At 40.5% G+C, this 25,132-nt stretch overlaps 2 protein-coding genes across 3 annotated transcripts; one reads left to right on the top strand and one right to left on the bottom strand.

Moving 5' to 3' along the window:
• Positions 1-1,286: 1,286 nt before the first annotated feature.
• Positions 1,287-9,233, bottom strand: nfyba (nuclear transcription factor Y, beta a). 2 transcript variants are annotated; one of them, XM_030046285.1, is made up of 7 exons: positions 9,081-9,233; positions 5,955-6,048; positions 5,721-5,851; positions 4,648-4,845; positions 3,823-3,901; positions 3,513-3,592; positions 1,287-1,944 (listed from the first exon to the last, which is right to left on the bottom strand). In XM_030046285.1, exons 2-7 carry the CDS (start codon positions 6,046-6,048, stop codon positions 1,912-1,914), a joined length of 615 nt encoding a protein of 204 aa, XP_029902145.1. In that variant the 5' UTR covers positions 9,081-9,233; the 3' UTR covers positions 1,287-1,911. The 2 variants fall into 2 exon arrangements, with proteins under 2 accessions (XP_029902145.1, XP_029902146.1); XM_030046286.1 differs by lacking the exon at positions 9,081-9,233 and adding an exon at positions 8,780-9,020.
• Positions 9,234-10,672: 1,439 nt separating this feature from the next.
• LOC115355142 (thioredoxin reductase 1, cytoplasmic-like) lies at positions 10,673-24,939 on the top strand. Its single transcript, XM_030045823.1, has 15 exons — positions 10,673-10,768; positions 11,629-11,774; positions 12,746-12,818; positions 12,953-13,069; positions 14,064-14,206; positions 15,110-15,225; positions 16,768-16,993; positions 17,101-17,140; positions 17,806-17,903; positions 18,009-18,085; positions 18,679-18,835; positions 20,039-20,146; positions 20,253-20,348; positions 21,849-21,983; positions 23,355-24,939. The coding sequence occupies exons 2-15, from the start codon at positions 11,679-11,681 to the stop codon at positions 23,418-23,420; spliced, it is 1,548 nt and encodes a 515-aa protein (XP_029901683.1). The 5' UTR covers positions 10,673-10,768; positions 11,629-11,678; the 3' UTR covers positions 23,421-24,939.
• Positions 24,940-25,132: the final 193 nt, after the last annotated feature.

Raw genomic sequence — 25,132 nt, 5'->3', positions numbered from 1 at the left:
TTAAAAGAGACTAATACTTTAATAATTCAACAGCACCAAAGAAACATATTGTAAGCATATTCATTTAAAACCAATGTAACTGCGTCTGACGGTGGTGACACTAATCTGACGGTGGTGACAGTCGCCTCATTACAACATACATTTCCAAAATTTATACCACTCAAGTCAATGGCTTCTTGGTTAACAACTTTATTTAACTATTTGGTACAAAAAATAACCATCCTGAGCACTGTTATAAGCATTTTTCAGACTTCAGTCATCACCGTCAGACAGAAAACCTGACTCTTCTTAAAAAGTATACATTTATTCCATAATCTAATCTAATATTTTTTATACAAAAGTGACGGTGTTGACATGTAATGGTTGTGACAGTAGCAGTGTCCCAAAATATGAAGAGATTTAAGAGAAAATAGCAGACTTACAGGAGCCTGAGTGGTCTTGAAGCATGCAGTAGAGCTGAAGGTTTGAAAAGGGCTCCTCAGGAATGTAATTGACCTTGTAGTTTTTTTATTATTTTTTAAATAAATATCTGACGGTGGTGACGAATATGTGGGACACATTTTGAGCAACCACAAAATAATAGTAAATATTGTTCAAAACTCATCGTTGGTAGTTTTTAATTCATATTATGATGTACTCTTTCATGTGGTAAATATATTATTCAATGAAATTATTACTTTTTGTTGTTTTAATCAAGTTGAAATGATTATCTCCTATCCAAGGACAACTGGTTTTGTAGGCCATGGGCCAACATATAATCATTAAATTAATAAAAATTAAAAATAAACCTATAAAAGAACCTTACAAATGTGCAAAGGACCCCCTGATTATGCCCTTGATTCTTTTGATTCATTAAAATGTTGTAAATTTGATTTATCCAAATTCCCAAGAATCTGTGAAATATAATATTATGACTTTCAGGTTTGCATTTTGTTCCCCTGTTCCAGGTCTGTGAGGCGGTTCAGCCACACGGAGCGACACAGGACAGAGTTGAGCACTGAGGTTGTAGCTGATTGTTTCGTCTATTTTGTATCAAAAATAATGATAAAGTCTTACAGGAAATCAGAGTCCAAGGCGATGTCTTCAAATTGCTTTCATATCTGACAAGCAGCCAAAACATGAGCAGAAAAAGGCCGATCAGAGTGTTTTCGTGAAGCTGGGATTTTCACTTGATGGATTGGACTAAATTATGAATTATAATGTATGACAAATTGTGATACCTGACGTTAAAGCTGACGAAAGTAAATGTGTGTTAAAAAAAAAAAAGAGAGAGAAAAAGGCGGAGGTTTAGGTGTCACTTTTGAATTTTTATTCAAAGGGTTTACATAACATTAAAGCACATGGTAATTTGTATCAACTTACAAAAAGAGCTGCATGAACTCGTATGACAGTAACAACGTCTCTTCTCACTGTTCAAACAGAGAAGGCGTTAAAAAAATAAGCTTCCAATTGAACCCCTCCCGACCTCCCGTCCCCTCCCTCCTCCTCAGGAAAAAAAAAAAAAAGAGAAAACAAAAATGCATAAAACCAAACACATGAACACACACACACACACACACGCGCACATACACACACATACATACAAACACACGCACACAGAAATAAACCTGACCACTAAGTTATGTAATAAGACTAGCCTTTAAAATAAAGCCTCGAATTTCCCAACTGGTCTGGAAGTGCTCCAAAACATTTGGTACCTCACAAACTACTGACTACACGTTCTAATGAGCAGATGATTTCTGTACATGAGGGTTTCCGTCGTCGCTGCCCCCTCCCTCTTCCCCACCCCACCCCCGTCCGTCCGATGACCTTTGACCCGCGGCGGGTTAGAGGTCATCCGGCGACCACGGGGGCCGATGGTGACGGCGCGGCGTGCGGGGCCGCTGCGTTCAGGCTCGGAGAAAGGCCTCGTCACGAAAACTGGATCTGCTGTACGGCGGGAATCTGAAACACAGAGGCACGGCGTCGTTTCTCCAGACATTTTGAAGATTTTTGTCAGAATCTGAAGCGTAACAGCGACCGGATCACTCTGAACAACAACAGCAACGATAGTCTTTATTGTATATATTTAGCTTTTATTCTATTTTATTTAACTTTATTATATGTTTCTACTGTTGCTGCTGGAACACCAGAATTTCCCTGGTTGAGATCAATAAAGTATATCTATCGATCTATCTATCTATCTATCTAAATACTACAGTATTACTAATTATAGTGATTGTACATCCACATAACCGTGCATGAATGATTACATGTCCCACTTTCTGAGCCACCCCCAAACTTTTTCAAGACCCAAATACTTTGAAAGACAGTCATGGAGATACACAATTCACAGTTTGAGTAGGAATCATTAAACAATCAACATACAATCTTAGGCACAACCGAGCAGACAGCATAATCACACACCGAACACGTTTCTGCAATAGCTTTTTCCCCAGCCACAGTGAGACTCAAATACTAAATAAATATCATTGTTACACTCCTGACATCACTTTTGCACTTTAAATGGATCATAACACACATACTCAAATTTCTGTGGAGACGATAGATCTTGGCAGCTTTATCTGTGTTTTTATTCTTCAGTGTTATTTATCTAGATAATTTATTGAATGTTTTCTTTCCTTATTTATTTTGCCTTGACTTATTCTTTTTAAAAAGTCTCTTTTAAACTTTTATTACTCTTTTTTAACTTAGTCTGACTCCTGGGGGACTCTCTGCACAAGAATTCCTATTGTACCCAGCTTGTCTGAGCACAAAATGGCAAAATAAAACTTCTTGACTCTTGACTATATATTTTTTGCTTCATAATCTTCATTTTGACTGAAAAAATTACCTCACCTTCAATGCAATTTTGTGAAACATTCTACCTTTATCAAAAAAAGGGCAGCTGCTACCATGTGGATACTGCACTTGGCCATATTACATTACGATATTTCCATTAATTGTTCAGTTCCAGTCTGGATTTATGTTTTTGGCTCACCGGTGAAAGGCCACTTAGCTAAACACAAAACAAATCGCTGCCAATCTTTTTTTTTTTTTTTTTTTTTTAAACAGCTAAATAATCGATGCATTATTTTGCCAAGACATCAGTCACCCTCTCTCTGTTTTTGGTGCCGTTTCCTGAACAGAATCTGGCACTCAGATCACATGTAGAAGTTTTGATGCCTCCACTTCGTAAAAAAGAAAAGCCAATCAGACGCCCGTTTGATGCAGAGTCACTGATTTGATTGGCTTCAGGTCGGAGAGTGTGTATGGTGGCCAAGCAGGGTCAAAGTTTGAGAACCAGCAAATTTCAACAATTGTACGACAACGATATTCGAATGTTATTATTTTTTTAAAAAAACAAAAGGTTCTCCACCACTGTGACAGGTAATTCTTATCAATTTATTCAAAAGCTAATTTTATACACACTTGGTACTTGACAGGATATAATTTCTGGCGCTTCCTGAAAATGATTAGTGTAATTTTCCGTGCAGCTCCAGAGCAGCGTGACGAGTGTGAACATCACTCACCTGTTGGTAGGAGGTGGTGTACACCATGACGTTCTGTTGCTGTCCGTCCGCTGTGATGATTCCCGCTGGCAGTGGATTTGCTGATGACGGGAAAACAATTAATTTTACTGGTGGGTTTATTTTATTATTATTATCATTTTTTTTTTTTTTTTTTTTTTTAAAAACACACAGAGGAGACTGTGGCTGGATGCAAACAAAATGAAGTACTGGGATAAGAAGCATGACCACAGAGAGAGGATTAAGTGCCTGAACGAACAAAAATATGATTAAATTTGATCTTAGCCGTCTCTTTGGGTTGAGGTCCACTTACTGAAGTTGTCATCTGTGAGTTCGTCTCCCAGGCTTTCTCCCACAGACACGCCGGGCATCCCTTTCTCCCCTTTCATCGCCTGCAAAAAAAAACAAACACACCACACAGTTCATATTAAGAACACCGTGGAGACACACAGCGCATTCAGGCATGTTCTCACAATTACAGCTTTAATCTTCCATGCCAGTTTTGTTGTGCAATTTACAAACTTGTCAAAATCAAAATCCTTTTCACTACCGAGTAGGAAACCATGAAATTACCTCGTAAAAATAATCACTGCTTCATCGTTCATCTTGGTACTATCTGCCTCGCTGTTTGCTGCTGCAGCGTTGCGCAACATTATGAACACATTTTTCATGTTTTTCATTTTTTGAATAAGTTTGTTGGAGCTCATGCGGTTGAGAAATTAACACTAAAACATTATTATAAACACGATTCAGTCACATTTTCAGGGTTCCCACTCTGTGTCAAAGGTAAAATCCCTGACTTTTCCTTGACTTTCTGTGACTAAAATCCTGAACTTCAAAGATCTATATAGACATTTTTTCCTCAACCTCAATTTTAAACACTTCAGGTCTTAAAGTTTTCATTTTATTTGATTCCATAGGGAAAGCAAACATACTTTGAACACACAGGAAAATAAATCTGGCTGATGAATAAGTAGTTGCTGCTTTCTAAAAGTGAGACAGACAAAATTCCATGATATTCCCTTGCTTGTCCTGAGAATTTATTGAATTCCCTGACTTTCCCCTGTGAGGAATTTATTTATAATTTATTTAAATCCCGTGGGTTCCCCTGCATGTCACTGCTCGGTCAGCGTCTCACCTCTCTGAACTTCTGCAGGTAGAGCTTGAGCGGCTCCACGTACATGTCGAAGCCCAGCGTGGACATGGCGAACAGGATGTCCTCCCCATTGATGGTCTTCCTCTTCTCCTGGTGGCAGCGCTCGCTCGCCTCCGACGTGATGAAGCTGATGAACTCGCTCACACACTCCTGCACACACTCCTTGGCGTCTTTTGCGATCTGCGGGTAACAGAGAGGATGTTGGTCTCGGGATAATCGACCTCAGGGTTTTTATAATTACTCACAGATGATCGTGTACTGCAATTTTATGTTTCCACAATTAATAACCATGCAATTTGACGATGTTACAGCAGTTATCATTAATTTTAATTTCCCCTGAGTGCACCTGTGTGATCTATCAGGCTCTTCCATAATGCACAACCAACCACAACTTTTTAATGTGTGTGGAGTCCCCATGTGACCAAAGCTAATGCAGCAGGAGAGAAATCTTACATAGACAATCTTTGGAAAAGACAGTGAGATGCAAAATGGAACAAAGAAAAAGATAAAATAAAAGAGGGTGGAAATAAAGTGGGGAAAGAACGGATCGCTCCATTTTTACTGAGGAAAATCCTTCTGAGTCTGAACAGGAAAACATTGTTTTAGTTTCCCAAAGCAGATCGTCTGACATTTGGACATAACTTTGGTTTCAAACCACAAGAACAGAATCTGCCTCAGGGTTGTAGCCATGACTCAGAGTAATGATGTAATGAGTGTTTTTTTGAATTATGTAAATAGGAAACAGAACCAAGGAAGAGTTAAGACGCTAAGAATGAAAACAAGATTGGATCACTGCTGCTTTAAGAAAATACTGTAAGAGAAAGAATTCAAAAAATAATTATTGAATTATTTTGTTTCTATAAACCAAGACAAAAAATAACCATTATTAATTATAATGATCACAGTCTTTAGCGAAATGATCAGGATTATTATATCCAGTCTTATAGCTAAAATCAATGATTTTTGTGAGTCCCCACATCATGACTGTGTAAACTCACGCCCCCACAACATTAGTAATATGTGGCACAAACACACACAGACACACACACACACACCTTTCCAGTCTGTGGTACAGCGTTCTTCATGATCCGAGCCACGTTGGCGATAGGAAGATAGATGTCCTGTTCCCTGAAGTTCTCTTTGATGCCGCTGTCTTCATGGTCATTCAGACTCTCTTCTCCATCATCTGTTAAACACACACACACACACACACACACAGATATATATGTCATCTCTTAATGGCCTGTTTTGTGTGCTGTACATACAAAAACAACACTGTGGTTCCTCACCGTCCTGAGACTGCAGCACATAATGCCCAGAGGCCATATATTCTCCAGTGATGCCCAGCTGGGAGGCGTCGGTAGTTGAGCTGTCCCCGTCCATCTGTAACACACACACACACACACACACACACACACACACACACACACACACACACACACACACACATCAGACAGGCCGCACACTAACATCACACAGACTTGTGCACATCTCTGGAACAAGAGATGCTGCTATCCTCCAATAATCTTACTACTGGTTTTGAATAATGCAAGATCTTTTCATGTCAAATTTAAATCACATTTCAGGCTAATTTCACATCCCAAAAATGATCCTGTCTGTCCTGTGATGGCCTGGCAACCTGTCCAGGGTGTTACCCTGCCTTTGACCCAATGAGCACTGGGACAGGCTCCAGCATCTCCCGTGACTCTTAAGGATAAGCAGTTTAGAAAATTAATGAATGAGAAATCATCCTGAAGCGTAAAATAATCAATGAGGCGCATCAGACTTACTGTTCAGCTTGTTCTGGCCTTTATTTAATAATCAGATTTAAACAGCCTGTAAACCCTGCAATGAACATTTTAATTTGTTTGCAAAATGCATAAATTCATTAAACCTTCAGTTTTGTTTTTGATAATACTCACAGATTTCCCCTTGCAGCTGAATAAATAAGATAAGCCAGCCTGCCGTTAAACAGCATTTCAATGTAATTGGCTTCAGTGGAGAATTTACTGGTCTGAAATGCTGTTTCACTCATATTTCTACCTAATGACAACACAATTCTGCAGGGAACACAGTCATAATCATTTCCGGGAGGCTTTTTAAAGATAGTTAACCGCATCATTATCAGATTTCAAAAACCCTAATCAGATTATCTCTGCCTCAACCAGGAAAAAGTCAGCCTTTAATAATAGTGATCTGAGGAAACTCTTAAGACCTTTTCAACCACATTTAAGAGTCTAACTAAACATTTAACTGCATTTTCGATCATTCAGGATCTTGAATTAACTTTGCAGGACCTTCTAATGACCTGCAGAGACCCAATCCTCCCAGAACCAAGGAATACAGGGTTTCAGAAAATGCAGCACCCTAGAAAAAAGGCAAGAACGAGTACTTTAATGACTTTTTCATGACCTAAAATCGTCATTGGCTTTGACAAAACTGACTGTATAAGGCTCATCTAATAACAGGGAGGGCTGTGGACTAAAGTGCACTAAATTTGGAGTCCTTAGGCATGTTAAAGTTGGAACCACAGCCCTAAATGTTTAAATCAATCAGGTGTTAATAAGCTTAACATCACAGAACACTGACTATTTAAGTAAATAAAGGCATTTCTTGACTTTTGAAAGCATTTTCTGCCGTGGTAAGCTGCATGTTTGTGCCCACTGTCCTGTTATAAGGAGCCAGTGTTTTGCGCTCCATGCGGCACGTAAACAAGAGTCAAATTTGCATATTTAGTTGAAAAATGGAGCAAAATGACGGCGATTTTGAGCGGCCAACGCGCACATCGAACGATTAAAACAGCAACAACAAATTAACACAACTATAGCTACTCTTCCTTTATAAGCATTTTAGTCCAGTCATTTTATGAAAAATCCTAGGACAAATTGCAAGAGAAGCAAACTCAACTGATTTTGTATCCTCAGTTTGTCCTGAGTGAGGGAAAAAAAGTCCCAAGAAATCCCATTGGTGGAAAGTTTTGAAAATCACCTATTTATGACCACATATTACCAAAAAACACTGCTTTTAACACACAGGGGAAAGGGGTTCAAAATTTTACTTTCAGATATCACTATAAAAATTCACAAGTTGATTACACACACAAAGACAAGAAAAAAAGTCAATTACAAGTTCTTTGAATTATTCTGTTTACACATGCATATCACACATTATCTGATTTGATATGCGCTAATTGGAATATAAGGAATAAATGCCAGAAAAGACATTTAAACAGTGAATTAAAAGGTTACTATATATATATAGTAACTTTGAATTAAAAGGTTACTACATAACAGTGAATTAAAAGGTTACTGTATATATAGTAACCTTTTAATTCACTGTTTAAATGTCTGTTCTGGCATTTATTCCTGATATTCCTTATTAGTGTATATCAAATCAGATAATGTGTGATATGCATGTGTAAACAGAATAATTCACAGAACTTGTAATTGACTTTTTTTCTTGTCTTTGTGTGTGTAATCATCTTGTGAATTTTTATAGTGATATCTGAAAGTAAAATTTTGAACTCCTTTCCCCTGTGTGTTAAAAACAGTGTTTTTTGGTATTATGTGGTCATAAATAGGTGATTTTCAAAACTTTCCACCAATGGGATTTCTTAGGACATTTTTTTCCCTCACTCAGGACAAACTGAGGAAACAAAATCAGTTGAGTTTGCTTCTCTTGCAATTTGTCCTAGGTTGACCCCAATTTTGGCCTAAAATTACTGGACTATTTACGTTAAAACGAGCTGTGGCGTGTGTTTTTCTTAGTGTTTGTGTGTGTTACGTTACCGGCCAGCAGCTGACCCCCCTGCTCATATCCTCACTGACTCGGCAGGAAAAAAAAAAAGCGGGTTCATTAGCTAGCTAGCTGTATCACAAATATAAATAACAAGTGATAAACCCCAGCTGGACAATATAACACTGAAACAGTCGGTTTAACATGAACCAAATGCTACGTGACATTATTTTTTGTCTTTAGCCGGAGCTAGCTAGTTAGGCTAACTAGCTAGCAGGCAGTGTTAGCAGCGAGCTCGTTCACCAACGTGATGAATTAAGTTTAACTAACGAGGCGGTTGTGTTTAACGAGGTGGTGTACACCTTGTTTTTACAGTTACCTGGTGTTGTTAATCTATCTGGACACACGGTACCGGCCGCGTACAGTCCCATTGTGTCGCTAAATCCACAGCTAGTCGCGGTTGCAAAGAAAGCGGCCTGTTCTTTGTCGAGAAGAGCAGAGGACGCGGCTGCGGCCGGATTGAAATTCATATTTTTTAATAGTTTTCCCCCGCCGGATACTTCCTGATTAGCAGCTCTCATTCACTCAGACAACAAATAAAAAATCACACAGAGACGGACATTTCCATTCGAGCTAACGAGAAATCGGTTAGCAATCATTGGCCGGAGCCAAGCACAAACCTGCAATGAAGCCCTGGTTGGTTACCTTCTTGAAACGGCTGTTTGGTTGGACGGAAAATGGCTGCGAAAGGACCAGTCCCAGCGCGGAGCCGAGCCGCGCGCCGCACACCGCCGCTGCGCTGCCCGCTCCCACCGCCAGGGGACCGCGCCGCGTTCACGGCCGGCTCGGAGCGGCCGCACTCACTGCTGTCAGAGAGACCCCAACAGAACGTTTTTTTTTTTTTTTTTTTTTTTTTTTTTAACTTTATGTTTATTGGGATTATTGTTTATTTATGAAGTTACACAATCCAGTTGTTGCGAGAGTTTTGTTTTTAAATTCTGCTAAAGAGAGAGAAAAAGCACAAACTACACACCATACATAATATGGAAACTGTGCTCGGAGCGGCCGCACTCACTGCTGTCAGAGAAACCCCAAAAGAAAGTTGTTGTTTTTTTTTTTTTTTTAACTTTATGTTTATTGGGATTATTGTTTATTTATTTAGTTACACAATCCAGTTGTTGCGAGAGTTTTGTTTTTAAATTCTACTAAAGAGAGAGAAAAAGCACAAACTACACACCATACATAATATGGAAACTGTGCTTGGAGCGGCCGCACTCACTGCTGTCAGAGAAACCCCAACAGAAAGGTTTTTTTTTTTTTTAACTTTATGTTTATTAGGATTATTGTTTATTTATTAAGTTACACAAACACACAATCCAGTTGTTGCGAGAGTTTTGTTTTTAAATTCTACTAAAGAGAGAGAAAAAGCACAAACTCAAAACAAAATAATTAACATACACATCATACATAATATGGAAACTGTGCAATACAATAGACAATATACTTATAACATGACATGATGAAATTCAGCAGTTTCCCAGGCATGTCAAGCTTCATCATGTCTCCTCCTCCACCTCTAGTCAAGATGACCACCAATCTGTGATTTGTGCATTTTGTAATCTCAACATAAAAGTTATCATTTTCCACTGTGTCGGCTAAATTCCTTTAACCAGCGATTACCATGTGTGAAAGGTTAGAGGGTGATTTTTTTTTAAGCCAATTCAATGTTATTGCTTTCTTGGCTGCCACAACACGTATATGTAATAAATATATCTTTTTCCACCATGTCACTGTCTCTGGGATAGAATTGCTAGTGGAAATTACCCTGGTAATCAGCTGGCTATCATATAATAAAATATATTCATCATACTATTCCTATTTTGCAGGGGGTTTTTTTTTGTTTGTTTGTTTGTTTTTTGAGTCGTTTATTCACATTTATTATATCTGTTCGTGTTTTGCGGCAGCACTTAAACGCAGCACAGCTCTCTCCGGTCACCAGCTGGGTCTTCCGTCCAGGTTCCCCCTCCCTCCGCTGCCGTTTTAATCCAGGCAGTAAGGCTGTTCCGACACATGTTCACACTCCACGCCTCGGCCAAAATGACCACATACGTGCAGAAAAATGCCAGAAACGGTGTTTAGTGTGTAATATCGAGTCAGGCCTGCAAGGAGAGGAATCTGTCTATCTATCTATGATTCTTATCCCTCCTTTGAGCCACCAGAGTGAAAGTAACACATCATACGCATGCGCAGTAAGCTCCTTACCTGGCGCTGCAGGGCATACAGGTACTTTGTGCAATGTTCAGCGAGCAACTCAGAAATATTTCGTTTCTAAATCACTTCTCCTTGGGAAAAGTAAGTTTCCCTGCAGGTAAGCAAATAACACCAGCTGTCGGGCTCACGTTTTTGCAGTTTCTTTAATGTTGTATTCTCTGACATTATCTTTAGGTTTATTTGTGATGCCGTGAGGTCGAAGTGTGGCTTAAAAATCTTTTATAAACAGTTCATATCAATCCCTGGAGAACACCACATGCTATTCAGGTGTTTGTCCACAAGGTGTCGCCCTGCAACCATGACACGAACAATTAAAAGGTCCTCAATTAAGGTCGTCTTCCTCAGATTACAGCTATTATAATGTTTACCCTGGCACCGAATATGCAAATCTGCCCCACCTTTACTATACTGATATGGTGGGCAGATATTTTTTAATAATTAATTTTATCCACAAAAAATCTGATAGCTTTGTCTCTGATATGATGGCTATAATACAGTTTGACTGGTTGAGTATTTGGTGTGTGATTGATTCTAGTAGAAAGGACCTGATTCTAATGCAATATTTTGATGGGGCTCCAGAAAATATGAATATCTTTCAATGGATTCAATACAAAATGTTAGTGTCTCATGGTTTGACCTCCTTCTGTGAAAGAACATATTTCCATGGGGAAACCAGGGATTCCTCGTCTTTTTTTTTTTTTTTTTTTTTTTTTTTTTACCAAATTCCTGGGCATAAAAGCTCTTGAATTTTAGAGATACTGCCAGAAAGTATACATCATCAGCTTTAATCCCAAAAAATATTGGTTTTGGCAATCTAAAAGCCCTTATCTGTCTTACCAAGTCACTTCAATCCACACACCAATCCAAACTGCAGACAGAGGCGCAGTGGAGCGGCCAAAGTCCAGCCTGTGTTCACTCTGTTTGTGTGTGTGTGTGTGTGTGTGTGTGTGTCTGCAGGCCTGAAACCAGAAGACGGAGTTCAGTGTCCCAGCTGGCAGCGGTGACTCATGGATCCACCGGCAGGTCCTCGAGCGTCCTCCAGGACCTACGACTACGACCTTGTGGTGATTGGAGGCAGCTCAGGAGGCCTGGCTGTGGCCCAGGTCGGCTCACTTTTACTCACCTCACGATATTTAACTCTGCAACTTTCTGCCTCTTATTTCAAACTGCTATCTCCTTCAGCTTCAGCCTCCACTCCTGCATTCTTTCCCCCTCTTATATAAGCCTCATCTAGAGAGAAATTGAGCTTCTAAAGAAAGTATCAACCTGCACACACACAGCATTTGTGCACACTCTGCTCTCAGGTTTTAAATGCACCGAAGATGCACAATATCAGGGACATCTCTCTCGTTTTGTGATGCGGTCCCTTTTGCACAATCCAATCTCGGCTGTCTCAAAACTTTAAAAAGCTCTCTCTCTCTCTCTAACTATCTCGTCTGCTTTTCTTTGCCGAAATCTCCTCTGCGATTGGTGCAGATTTGATGGTGGGAATCAATAAGGGGTAATGGCTTTTACCTGGATTCACCCCGTCTGTGCACTTCTTCAGGAGCATCCCAGACTCTTGCTTTATGAACATTTTTGAAAAACATTTGATGATCTGAAGTTCAGGATTAGTTTGAGAAAAGTGTCCTCATTTTGCCAAGCGAGGACTCCACTTACCTGATACTTTTTGAGAGAACAAACCATCTGCTATCTCTTTCCGGAGCAAAACTCCTCATAGATTTGCATTTGCACCCTCTGTAGGTCCCGGTTCATCCCAGCTATAAATCCTGGTTTAATCCCAGCGGTTGGAGGACAGTCCACTGACTCAACCTCATAATTACTGCTAATCTGGTCAATGAACGACCACGAAAGCATAGCTGTGATAATTATCATTTTAATGGACTTTATGGTAATGGGATGATCTGTGAGGAACTCCAGAGGAATGTGTGGAAATGAGATGAAGGGGCAGGATTTGAGGTTTTCTTTTTTTTTCTTTTTTTTTTTTGAGAGGGACAAATGCTTTAACCCTTTTAAATATTTAATTTTGCTCCTCTCCGAGCCTCTCTGTCTCGCCGACTGTTTCGCCCTGCAGGAGGCTTCCGAGCTGCGGAGAAAGGTGCTGATCCTTGACCTCGAGGCTCCGTCTGCTAAAGGCACCAAGTGGGGCGAGTATTAAATTCTTGAAGTCAGAAGTCTTCACGGTGCTTATGAATAATGCTCTTCTGTTCTCTTCTTCTCTTTTACCTTACCTTACCCTCTCCTGATCTCCCTCTTCTTAACTTATCTTCTCCTCCTGCAGGTCTTGGAGGCTCCGGCGTCAACTCAGACAGCGTCAGGAGGCTTTTACACCAGGCTTGTATTCTGGGAAAATCCATTAAAGACTCTGAGAAGTACGGCTGGAGCTTCAAAGAGCCGGGTAATATAGGAAAGCTCTGTGCCTTCTGTTAAATATTCAAAGAAACACACAATATGTGACGAAACGAGTGCTGAAGTGATTCGTCAATGAATTGATTAGTCTTTAGTTTCGTTTCTTGAAAAAAATCTGTAGAAAGAGAAGCAGAAAACAGCAACAAAAAGGACAAAATAGCTACAAAGTTAACTATGAATGAACAGTAGGTCTTTCGGTAATTAAAAAAAAAAAAAGAAAAATAGAGTGAACTGATTATAATTTCCGTTATTTGTTAATCATTTTAGTCATCAGTAAAGTAGGAATCCAAAACATTTGCTGATTGGAGCTTCACTGAGATCACTAAAATGCTGACATTGTCTTCCTTTTCTCTGCTCATATCATATATCATATGTGATAAAATTAATACTTTATTTTTTTTGGCTGCTGGTCAGACTAAGGACACAATCTGAAGACATCGCTTTGAGCTCTGCTGATTTTCCATGAGTATTTGTCATTTTTTAACAGTTTATAGACTAAATGATTAATTAATAAATTGAAAAAAAAAAATCATTAACTACAGACTAAACACCATGAAGCCAGGCTCATTTAGCCTTACAGTGGACCAATTTTACGCCCCCAAAAAAGAACTGGGCAGCTGGTTATTAATAATTCAGGCAAAATAAAATGTTGACCCCTGTTATGTAATACACAAAAATGCAAACGTCAACAGTCTGAAAAATAAAAGTGCAAGCAAGACCACATGAAAGTTTATTGATGAACTTGCAGTGTAATGGGATTCAGCCGGGAAAAAGACAAATATAGAAATAAAGTGGAAAAAAAAAACATTGTATGGATGGAAAGAGAGTATGGATTCCTCGCATAAATATGTACAGATTCATTTACAGATGAAAGTGAGTTCCATAAGCTGCTTGTGTTTCCATGCCGGGTGACAGACATCCATGTGTATGAGCTGTTTCCCACGTTTGACATGTTTATTGTTCTGCTGTGTGTTTGCTGTCAGCGCGGCCCGGCTGGGCGGAGCTGCTGGAGGCCGTGCAGCAGCAGGTGGCGTGTCAGAGCCAGGCGCTGAAGGCCGACATGAGAAGCTGTGGGCTCTTTTACCTGCAGGCCCGCGGAGCGATGCTGGCGCCCCACACAGTGGAGGTAAACTAGTCCCTACACTGCAGACAGACAGGAAGCTGCCTGACCAGACACAGCGTCACAGTCAGTGCCACACACAGACATGATGCCGCCATGTTGGAGGAAACAACCAAGCAGAGACTGTGATGTTACTGTTTGATTTGGGGAAAAAAAAGAAAAAAAAAGCGTGATTTCTCTGTAGTGGGAGATTGTTCAGGTTTCTGCCAGGTCAAAGTTAAGAGATAAAAAGTCCTAATTTTTAGATAAAATGTAATAATTGTGAGGTAAAACTCAAAACTATCAGATAAAAGTCAGAATTACGAAATTAAAAAGTCAAATATATGAGATAAAAGTCCTAATTTTTTAGATAAAATATCATAATTGTGAGGTTTTATTCTTTCTACTCCAGAGCTGCTTCTTGCTTAAAATCCTTTAACAGGGTGCGTTTGCTCAGTACTGTCCCTTTGATTTTTTTTTTCTTCTTCTGGCGGAAATGGGCTACCATACTTTATACTAGAAGGACACAGAAAAGCCGCTTTAGTCATAAAAACAGTTTTTAGAAGCAACAAGAGATACAGCAATGACTTTTTTATTCCTTCATGATAGCGATGATGGTGTTGGATATTCAGCAGGAGAGCGGACTGGCTTACCTGAACAGCTGTGGGCTTATATGGATAGTTTGATCTTTGAGGATAATTTTGTATGCCTATGTTTTTTTCTTTGGCCCCGCCCACTGAGGTTTAACTGAACCAATGAGATTGTTTCTCACTCCAGAGCAGCTCCGCCTCCACAAACATTTGAACAACTAAAATTCCAATTAGCAGAAAAAAAAAATCAAGGTGCGAGAAGCAGTATTTTATTTATTTGTGACAATTTTGAGGTGTAATTTTCAGTGTGGTGATATCCGTCCTGTTTTTGTCCAATCAGGCGACAGATGTGGACGGGAGGAGGTCGACCCTCTCAGCAGAGACTGTGGTCATCGCCACAGGAGACAGACCTCAGTATGTGGACGTGCCGGGGGGCAGAGAGCTCTGCCTGACCAGGTGGGACGGCACCGAGCCGGCTGGCAACCAGGACTGCACATCACTTAGTCTGTGGGCAAAGACAAAAAATATTAAACACTCATGACCGAACTGATGTCTTCAAACTGAGAAAAGTGACATTTCAGTGATCTTAGTGTAGCTGTCATCAGCAAATGACTGGCATTTTTACTTAATTAATAACAGTTATTAACAATTATTGATTAATCAGCAGCGTTTTCCCTGCTATTAAAAGTAGGGATGCACAATATTGGATTTTTTGCTGACATTTCCAAACTCTTTTGGCTGATTGCCGATTTCAATGTATGCACATATTTCTTCGACCTAACTGAAGAGAACATCAAGTCTCTCCTGTGGTGGCATTGAAATTTTATTATGCCTGCTCTTATCATGATGGCAGATACAGAAATAAAATACAATGCTTTTCAAAATGTGCACATTCCACAGGGCAAAATAAGAACTTAGGTGATGTAAAACATGTCATATGTGTTTCTATGCATCACTTTCTTTCAAGCAAATCGGTGAGTTTCATTCTGTTTACACAGGCTTGGATGACGCCTGGTAGTCAAGCATTCAGTCAAGCATTGAACAAATAGACATAATTCATGTGTCATCTTGTCAACGCTGAGTCCTGGCCTGGGTTCAAATCCCAGCCCAGGCCATTTGCTGCAGGTCGTCCCCTCTGTCTCCCCTGCTGTGATCAGGACTCAGGGTTCACACATGATACACACTGTTATCTGGTGAGCTACTGAGGTGCCCCATTATTGTGCATTTCTAATTATAAGACTAATTATAAGAAGCAACGCCCTAAGAGTTTTTGTGTAGCACCCAAGTCAACTGAACCTGAAATATGGGGGAAAAAGGTAAAAAAAGTTAGCCTGTGACTGTGCAGCCTTCTTGGTGGACCCTCGTCTGAATGCGACCAAATCAAATATGAACTTTCACTTTCCAAAAAGAAAAGGTGTGCTGTGCCTCCATTTTGGTCACTGTCTGGTAGCTCTGCCTTGGCTAATGTTGCAGAAAACCAGAGTCAGGTCAGCTCTGGCTTCAGACTCACCCTTATTGATCGAAAGGAGGCTGCCGAGGCACACACATGCACTCACTCTCACACTCTCTCACACACACTCTCTGAATCAGCACCAGTCTCAGCACTCTTGTGGTGACATGTTACAGTGCTTAACGGCTGCGAACACACGTTTGTGGATCCACTTGCCTCTGCTGTTGGGACACAGTTTTATCTCCTGTGTCTCCCTCGCAGCTTTCTCTTTGTCTCACTGTATTTAACACAAAACAAGTAAAAAAAAATTGCTATTGTGCTGCAAGAAAATGTAAAGAGAAACTCAACCGCTGGCTATGATGATTCTCCACTGATCCAGAAAAGGAGAAATTCTCTTTGGTTTCTCTCCTCGCCATGAAGGTCAGAGGTCGAGTTCAGGCACAGATCAGTGTTTGGAGTTCCTTTCTGTCACAGAGGCTTGAATCTGCGTCTTTTGCTTGACAGGCTGCCTTGTAAAGCCCCTTCGCCCTCCTCTTCCTCCCCCACAGCGATGATCTGTTCGCTCTGCCCCGCTCTCCGGGTCGGACGCTGGTCGTAGGCGGGACAGCGGAGGGGCTGGAGTGCGCCGGTTTCCTGTCCGGCCTCGGCCTGCGGGTCACCGTCCTGCCGCAGCCTGAGCTCCTGCCGGGGTTCGACCGGGGAATAGCTGAGATGGTGGAAAACCACATGCTGGTCCACGGCGTCGACTACATGCATCACCACTCGCTCAGCAAGGTACGGAGAGCGGAGGACGTGTGTGTGTTATGTCAGGCAGCAACGAACATCTTACACACTGTTGTTTTCTATGTTTGTGTGTGTGTGTGTGTGTGTGTGTGTGTTAGGTGGAGCAGGTTAAAGGTGGCAGCAAGGATATCGTCTCAGGTATGGCAGCTGTTATAATGTATTATCCAGATTATGATTAAAACAGATTATCCTAAACACAAAAACACAGAAAAAAATGATGCTGAATTCAACCCGTTGCCAATAGTGGTTTGTTTTTCTTTCTTTCTTTTTAAATCAAGATTTGCATAAAAAATATCCCACCAACCATCATTTGGTCTCATATTGAGCCATAAAATCATGTTTTTCTTTAAACAAGTGAAAAATGTGCCTGTGGGATGAGATAATCCCACTTGCTTCCAACGCTAATCAGTATTTTTGAGCCTCGAGGAAGGCCAGTGGCCAAAACATGTTGGCGATTTGTAATATTTCAGGTATAATTTAGCCGGTTCAGTAAAGCCATTTTTAACTATTCTCACAACATAGTTCATTTTGTCTCCAGAAACAAGTGAAATTGTAGAGGAAACAAGTGGGATCATCTCATCTTAACAGCAGATTTATTTTCTGCTGTGTTTGAAGGGGAAAAAAAAGGCTCAACATGAGACTAAATGGCTTGTTCAGGTGGAGATTTCCTGCAGTTTGGGCTGCATTTTCATGAATAATCTTCTCATCAAACGCCCCGCCATTGATGTTCTTGCAAAACTGACCTGATGAGACATTAAATTAAAGTTTTACGTTGCTCAATATCAGCATTTGTGGTGGATCAGGTGTGTCTGAGGCGGCAGCGCAGCAGGTTTCCTCTGGCAGCCTCAGAGTGACCTTCGTCTCCAAGGAGGGCGACACCAGACAGGAGGAGTTTGATACAGTAGGCGGTCAACCTCCAGTTCAGCTTTATCCTTATGCCTGTGTTTTACATCCTGATGGCTAGCTGTGTGTTTGAGTGTGTTTACGTGTGTTTGTGTGTGTGCAGGTCTTGCTTGCCGTTGGGAGGAAGGCCTGCACCAGCGACATCGGCCTTGAACGCGTCGGAGTCAAATGCAGCCCGGAGTATGTTTATCCTCCCTGTTTCCTTGTATTCACTCTAAATGTCGGGTGGTGTGTGTGTTTTGTTAACTCGTCCTTGTGATTTGCGTGTGTGTGTGTGTGTGTTCCTGTGTGTGGTCGGCTGTATAAATCATACATTCAGTAGCCACTTTATTTGGTCCACCTGTACAATCTAATCCAAACCAAACCCAACTGTTACGTTTCCTTTTCTGATGCCTGTAATGCTAAGGTTTTCTTGTTGTCACAGTAATAGAGGTGTTCATTCACTTCTATGTTTGGCATTGAGCTCATAGTTAGTGCTGCTGTTGGACTGGACTGCATTTTACTGAGAGGTGTTTCCACTATTCTGTCCCTGTAATTGTTTATAAATAAGGGAGGACAAAAAATCAGAAACACCTCAATCTAATATAGTCCAGAAGACCTCTGCAAACTACAACCTCAATAATAAACATAGAATTAAATTTACACATTCTCCAACAAAACTGAACATTTTAAATTTTCTTAAAGGTAGAATTTATGGCAGAGCTGTTGCACTGAACTGCATTAGGTTGTACAGGTGGACCTGGTAAAGTGTGTGTGTGTTGTTTTGTGTGCAGCACCGGCAGGATCCTGGTGAATGACAGGGATCAGACCAGTGTGGATCACGTTTATGCTGTGGGGTCGGTGCAGCACGGCCGTCCCTCCACCACAGGCCTCTCAGTGCATGCTGGGAGGCTGCTGGCTCGCCGGCTCTATAGAGGAGATGACATCGTGGTACGCATGATAGCAATGAAATCACCACTGATTGTACCTCTCTGATTGCATCTGATTATGCTGATTATATGGATTATTTATAGTAGTTCAGGTTCTTCAGAAGAATGGGAAATTCGTAACAGCTTCCCATTGGTCTAGACTTACTGTAGTTTTGTATTTTTCATTAGTTTTTATTTTTGTTTCAGTTCAGTTTAGTTTCGGTTAGTTTCCAGAGTGGGTCTGCTGGTTTCAGTTTAGTTTTTATCGTTCAAAAATATTAGTTTTAATTAGTTTTAGTGTTAGTTTTAGTATATTTAGTGTTTTTTTTTTTTTAATCAGTCTCGGTTTAAAAAGTTAGTAACTAGTTATTCATCAAATGTAACAATTATGTTTTATGTTCATATCCCCTTCAAAGTAAAACAGAAATTCAGGGAAATTCAACAGTTTAGTCACAACCTTGTCACGGAAAAGTTGGGGAATTTTACATCTCAAGACTGAGTGCAATAAATTTTTTAAAAAATGCCGCACTTCCCCCAAATACAGCTGTCAGATTTATTTTTTCTCCTTGTTTTGACAGGTTTCTGCATTTTCAATCTTAGATTAATACAGAACAGGGTTTACCGCGCAATAAGCAAATCCCTTCTTTTCATTTTGTCTGCTTTATTAAACGCGACTTCTTGTCCCTGAACAGTTTCCTTCCCTTCTGTGCCTTCACTCATCTTATCCTTTCAGAATGTAAGAGATTTTATTAAACATCATCAGTAGGAAAAAGGAAATGGTTATTTCAAGCTCTGTTTTTACCATTATGGTTTGAGGGGAGGCGAGCAAACTAAAAATTTTCAGTGGAAAACCTTGAGTGTAACTGCTGTTTCTTTTATTGTGATTTTGAAATAACAACATTGATTTGTACAGAAAATGCATAACTTCAAAACTTTAGATATTTCAGCTCAAACTCTGAAACAACAGTTATGCTATGCTTTTTTTTTTAATATTTCAGTCATTATATCATGGGACTCTAACCACTAGACCCCTGTTGTGTGGTTTTATTGTGTTGTTGTGATATGTGTTTTGTGCCGGGGTTTTATGTTCTGCACTTTTATTGAGGTTGTTGTGTTTTTATTGTGTTTCTACTTTAAACCCTAGTGTACGAGCCAAGTATGCCATAGGAGACAATAAAGTTTGAATTGAATAGCCTTAACATAATTTTTAACCATGTGTTGGCAGTGTGATTACAGCAGTGTCCCCACTGTTGTGTTCACGCCGCTGGAATATGCCGCCTGTGGTCTATCTGAGGAGAGAGCCAATCTAACATTTGGACAAGACAATATTGAGGTAAACACACTCTTTTACCCTTAAACACACATACGCACAGATACTCTTGAAAAATGGAGTTATTTGTCTTGCAGAATGAAATAAAATCACATCGCCCCCTGTGCAGGTGTATCACGATTACTACTGGCCACTGGAATGGACTATCCCTGGCAGAGATAAAAACTCCTGCTATGTTAAAGTCGTCTGCCACATCCCCAACAATGTAAGCAACAACTGGGCTTTGTCTATTGAGATGTTTACTTTTTATACAAGCTGATTTATGTCTCTTCAACTCTTGGTTTTGAGATGGTTTCCATCAATGTCTCTGTTGTTTTGTTATCTACATTTTACATGACACTTTTTGTTTCTATGTCCCGTGTGCATCTCTCTATATGGCCTATATTTCACATTATATTGTAGTAATTCAGCCTAATAGTGTCTGGCAGAATCCAATCATATCCACGAGTTGGCGTCTAATGGGGCGTCTGCATTGCTAAAGACGTGCCTACACAAATTGATGCCACCCCCCACCCCTACCCTGCCTCATTATTTCAGAGATTTGATATCTGACATCTCAAATATAAAATGAACATTGCTTGTCTTTTGAGATCTTTTGTGATAATGATTCAAATGCGATACACCATACCTCGGTGATCCACCCAGCCGTCTTCCTGAAATGTGTTGGCACCATCAGAAATGGCACGGACATATTTGTAGGATTTTGTGACCCCTGCCCCCCAATAGGTGCATTATGTCCATGGTCTACACCCCAGAGTTGTAGGGCTCAAGGAGTCAGACTAGACTTGTACTTGTCATACACTATTAAATTATACCTTTGATCTTATAATTTCAATATTTGCACTTTCATTTTTGGTATACTTTGATGTCAGGAGCCTTCAACATGTCAGTGAGTTTTATTTTAATTAAATGACTGAAGTCCACAACTTCAAACATTTTGACTAATAAACTAGCTTGTAATGTAAGAGATGTGAATGTATCAATGGGTATTTCAGCTTTTTCTGCGATGGATTACTTTAGACGAAACTGTTTATGAAACTTGGACAAAGACTCAACTTGGACATGATGTTTATGACTCAAACTTTGAGAAGAGAGAAGACTTGAGACCTGGGGCATGACCTTGATGACTTGGATTTAGACCTGAACATTCAGATCTTGGGACTCAACTCGGACATGACCTTGGTGACTCCAACTTGTACATGGACATTCATGACTTGGGAATCGGATATGTCCTTGGTGACTCAGACTTGGACTTGAAAATTGAGGACTTTGGACTCAACTTGGACATGACCTGGGTGACTCCAACTTGTACACGGGCATTCATGACTTAGGAATTGGACATGACCTTGGTGACTCAGACTTGGACATGAACATTTGGGACTTGAGAATCAGACATAGAATCAGAGAATCAGACATACTTGGACTTGAACATTGAGGGCTTTGGACTTAACTTGGACATGACCTTGGTGAGACAAACATGGACACTGAGGACTTGGGATTGGACTTGACTCAGACAAACCCTTGGTACTGCTGACGCTGAGGACATTGACTGACCTAGACATGACCTTGGTGACGTTGGACACAGACTTGTACATTCAGTATTTTGGACTCGTGTTACACTGAACCTTGGTGACTCGTCTCAAAGTCACATTTGAAAGTTTCCAAACTTGAGTTTGAGTTGCTGCTTTTTATTGTGTCTCAACAGGAGCGTGTGCTTGGCCTCCATGTAATGGGCCCCAACGCTGGCGATATTGTCCAAGGCTTTGTTGCAGCTATGAAATGTGGCCTCACCAAACAACAGCTGGATGCCACTGTGGGCCTCCACCCCGTGTCAGCCAAGGTCAGCGTCCCAGTTCCTTTCCCGCCCCTTAGAAACAGCTGCCACGCTTTGGCTGTAAAGGCACAAAATTTCCGCCCGCTGCTTTTGACATATATTGATTTTTCCTCCCGCATCCTTGTTAATTCACTGTCACCTCCTTGATGTCCTGCCATGCACTGTACTGAGCTAGTGTGCTGAGAGCTTGGGTTTTTAGATATTAACCGTCACGTCTTCAGCCTCTTCTGGGGTCAATGCCAGAGCAGCGGTTTCTAATGAGTTTCCTGCCCCTATCACTGCCGATCTGAATTATTCATGGACAATATTTAATAATCCCCGTCGCATGCAGCCCGCCTCCACTGTGATTGACCCTGCTGGGCGCGAGCAGGTTAATTCTCTCGACTCTTTCAAAACTTGTATCAGACTTAATTAATAGAGAGCTCAATAGAATGTTAAATGGAGGTCATTGATTGGTTTAAGTTTTTCTTATGTCAGCTAAGAGGGGATTTGCGTCTATTGTGTAATGGCTGTCAGATAGATGGATAGATTTATTGTTTGATTGTTTGATTGAGTAGACAGATTGCTAATAAGGGAATGAAAAAAGGCTGTAATCACCTTCAGCAGATGCCCATATAAATGCAATGGTGGACAGAGTACACAACCTCATTTCTTGAGTCAATGTACAAATACTTTTGATTAAATATTACTCCACTACAAGTGAAAGTTGCTCAGCCAGTTCAGTTAAAATACCGGAGTATTTCCTTTAAAAAATAATTTTTAATCTCAATGCATTGCTGTATTGTTTTCATAATGCATTTACTGAACCTTGTAACTTTCTAAAACCACCTGATGAACACACTGGCTTGTTAGTTAGTTAGTTGAGTTAGTCGTTTGCACTTTCCTAACAAAATGGAGCGGATGCATTTTACTTTGAAAGCAGATGTCTTGCTTATGCTTGTTTCATAGAGCTGGATGACATATTCCCACTTTTACATCAAACCCACTTGACAGCGCGTACTGTGCTTGGTTTTTTCTCCCGTGAGGAACACAGCTTGTGGCCAAGTGCATTTTAGAAAAGAAAAGAAAATCAAAACTGACTGTGAAATCTGTGCTTAAAAGTAAAGAGTAATGACAGCCTTTACAGCAATATTGTGGAGTGAAAGGTGCAATATTTGTCTTTGAAACATAGTGGAGTAAAAGTCATAATATCCAAAATGCTGCATAAATGCTACTTAACGATATATCAATCACTTCTGCAGAGTTAATACTTTTTATGTGGCAACTCTGCAGTCATTTTCAGTCCTGTCACGACCTGTTGACCTGTCATCATGTGACACAGCAGTCCTGACCAACACAAAGTCACACTGATGATGCTTTTGTTTGTCTGGTCCCAAGGTGCTGACCACGCTGACCTGGACCAGGCGCATGTCGGAGGCTGCGATGCAGAGAGGAGGCTGCTGAAGTTAGCTCCCTGCTGTCGATCACTGTGGCCTTTGGCAGCACTGAAAACAGCAGGGTGACCCTTGTGATGAAAAGCTTGAGGAGTGACAGGCGGCAGGACGGCCACCGACCGTCCAGTGACGTCTTTGCCTGAAACCTGGTGCTCAGGCAGGCAGGGACCGATGCTCTGCTGCTGACACACTTCCTGTTTTGTGTGTTTATTTCTGCACTGCCTTTTAATTTTATTTAATTTTTTTTTTCCGATTTTGCATTTTTTCATTATTAACAATTTGCTTTAAGCGTAACTTTGAAACATATCATTAATGCAATTTTACTGCTCTCTGCTTTAAAGAAAGATAAGAAGCTCCCTAAGGTATTGCCTTTGAAATGCTCTGTAAGCTTTCATATAGCTGACTTTTTAAAAGGCTGCTGCAGAGTGATAAGACGCAGGGATTTGATGCATTTACATGAAGTAACAGCTTAGACTTATAGTCCATGTTCCTGCTGCTGTGGTGCCGGCCTGTGGGATTTTAGTGCCTTAATTTCATGTAATGAACTAGACGGGGATTATGGAATTACCCAAATTAATACTGTTTATCGGCGAATGCTCTTGCCTTAATTGATGCATATGGAGTCTTTATTGAGACATTAGGCCAGAATTCCTGATTCCCTGCCTTGCTCTTCTGCTCCTTTTTTGTATTCTCTCTCAGATTCAGCGCTGCCAGGCATAGCGACTGTCTTAAAACCACTGTTGAATATTCATGCAGATCATTAAGCGAAGTGTCTCATACAAATGAATGCTGAAACTGGGGTGAAAATATTTCTTTCAAGCATGGCGCTGACCCCCAAGCTTTCCCTGCCACCTCAGCTTTGCGCCCTGCATTTGAATAAAAAAGTAAATCTGTGCGTGTAGGCCTCCGACATGGGTGTGCCCCGTGCAAGGGCATAATTTTAATTCTCTTCATGTGTTCAATCTTGTCACAAGTCCAAAGGTTCCCATCCGTCCCCTGCTAATTATACTATTGCTGTGCATTGTGCTGATGACTGTTGAGCACTGTTGCACAACAATTAGATGCAAATTCATAGAGGTTATCCTCCAGAGCACCTTCTGATTCTCCCCTTGACAGACCAGCTGCTTTGAGTAAGACAGATATCCTAATTAGAAAAAGTGCGCAGGACTTTCTTTTTTTTTTTTGGCATCTGCCTGCAAGTGCTATTAGAGCCTAATTTGATCAAAGTGAACCTGTGTATGACTTTGTCCAGGAACCAGAACAAGGCTGAGGTGCTACATGCAAGTCTATCTATCACTGCCTGCCCGCCTTGGACAGTTGTTGAGGCTGCAGGGATTTCCAGACAATCAGCTCTTATTGCACATGTTTGCTCTTTCACCACTAGGTGATGCTGTAGCTGTACCACTAATTGGCTTGTTGAGGACTTCTCTCTGCTGTTTGCCATTTTTGGAAAGAAATAAAAAATAAAAATGAGACTGAGACACCTGTATTGATTCAAGAAATGAATTCCAATAATACTGCTAGAACCACTCCTATTATCTCTATTATTACTGCCATTGCAATACCACTATTACTATTATTATTATAACTACCACTTTCACTTCTTTTGCCTTTAATACTGTTGCTGCTACTATTGCTACTACTCACATTGAAACTACTATTGCTATACTACTGCTACTACTATTACATCTGTTAGTACTACTGCTATTTCCTCTGTGTACT

Source organism: Myripristis murdjan, chromosome 23 (genome assembly GCF_902150065.1).
Source record: "Myripristis murdjan chromosome 23, fMyrMur1.1, whole genome shotgun sequence".
Classification (NCBI taxonomy): domain Eukaryota; kingdom Metazoa; phylum Chordata; class Actinopteri; order Holocentriformes; family Holocentridae; genus Myripristis; species Myripristis murdjan.
The sequence above is the reverse complement of the archived record's forward strand: the minus strand, read 5'-3'. Positions and strand labels throughout refer to the sequence as shown.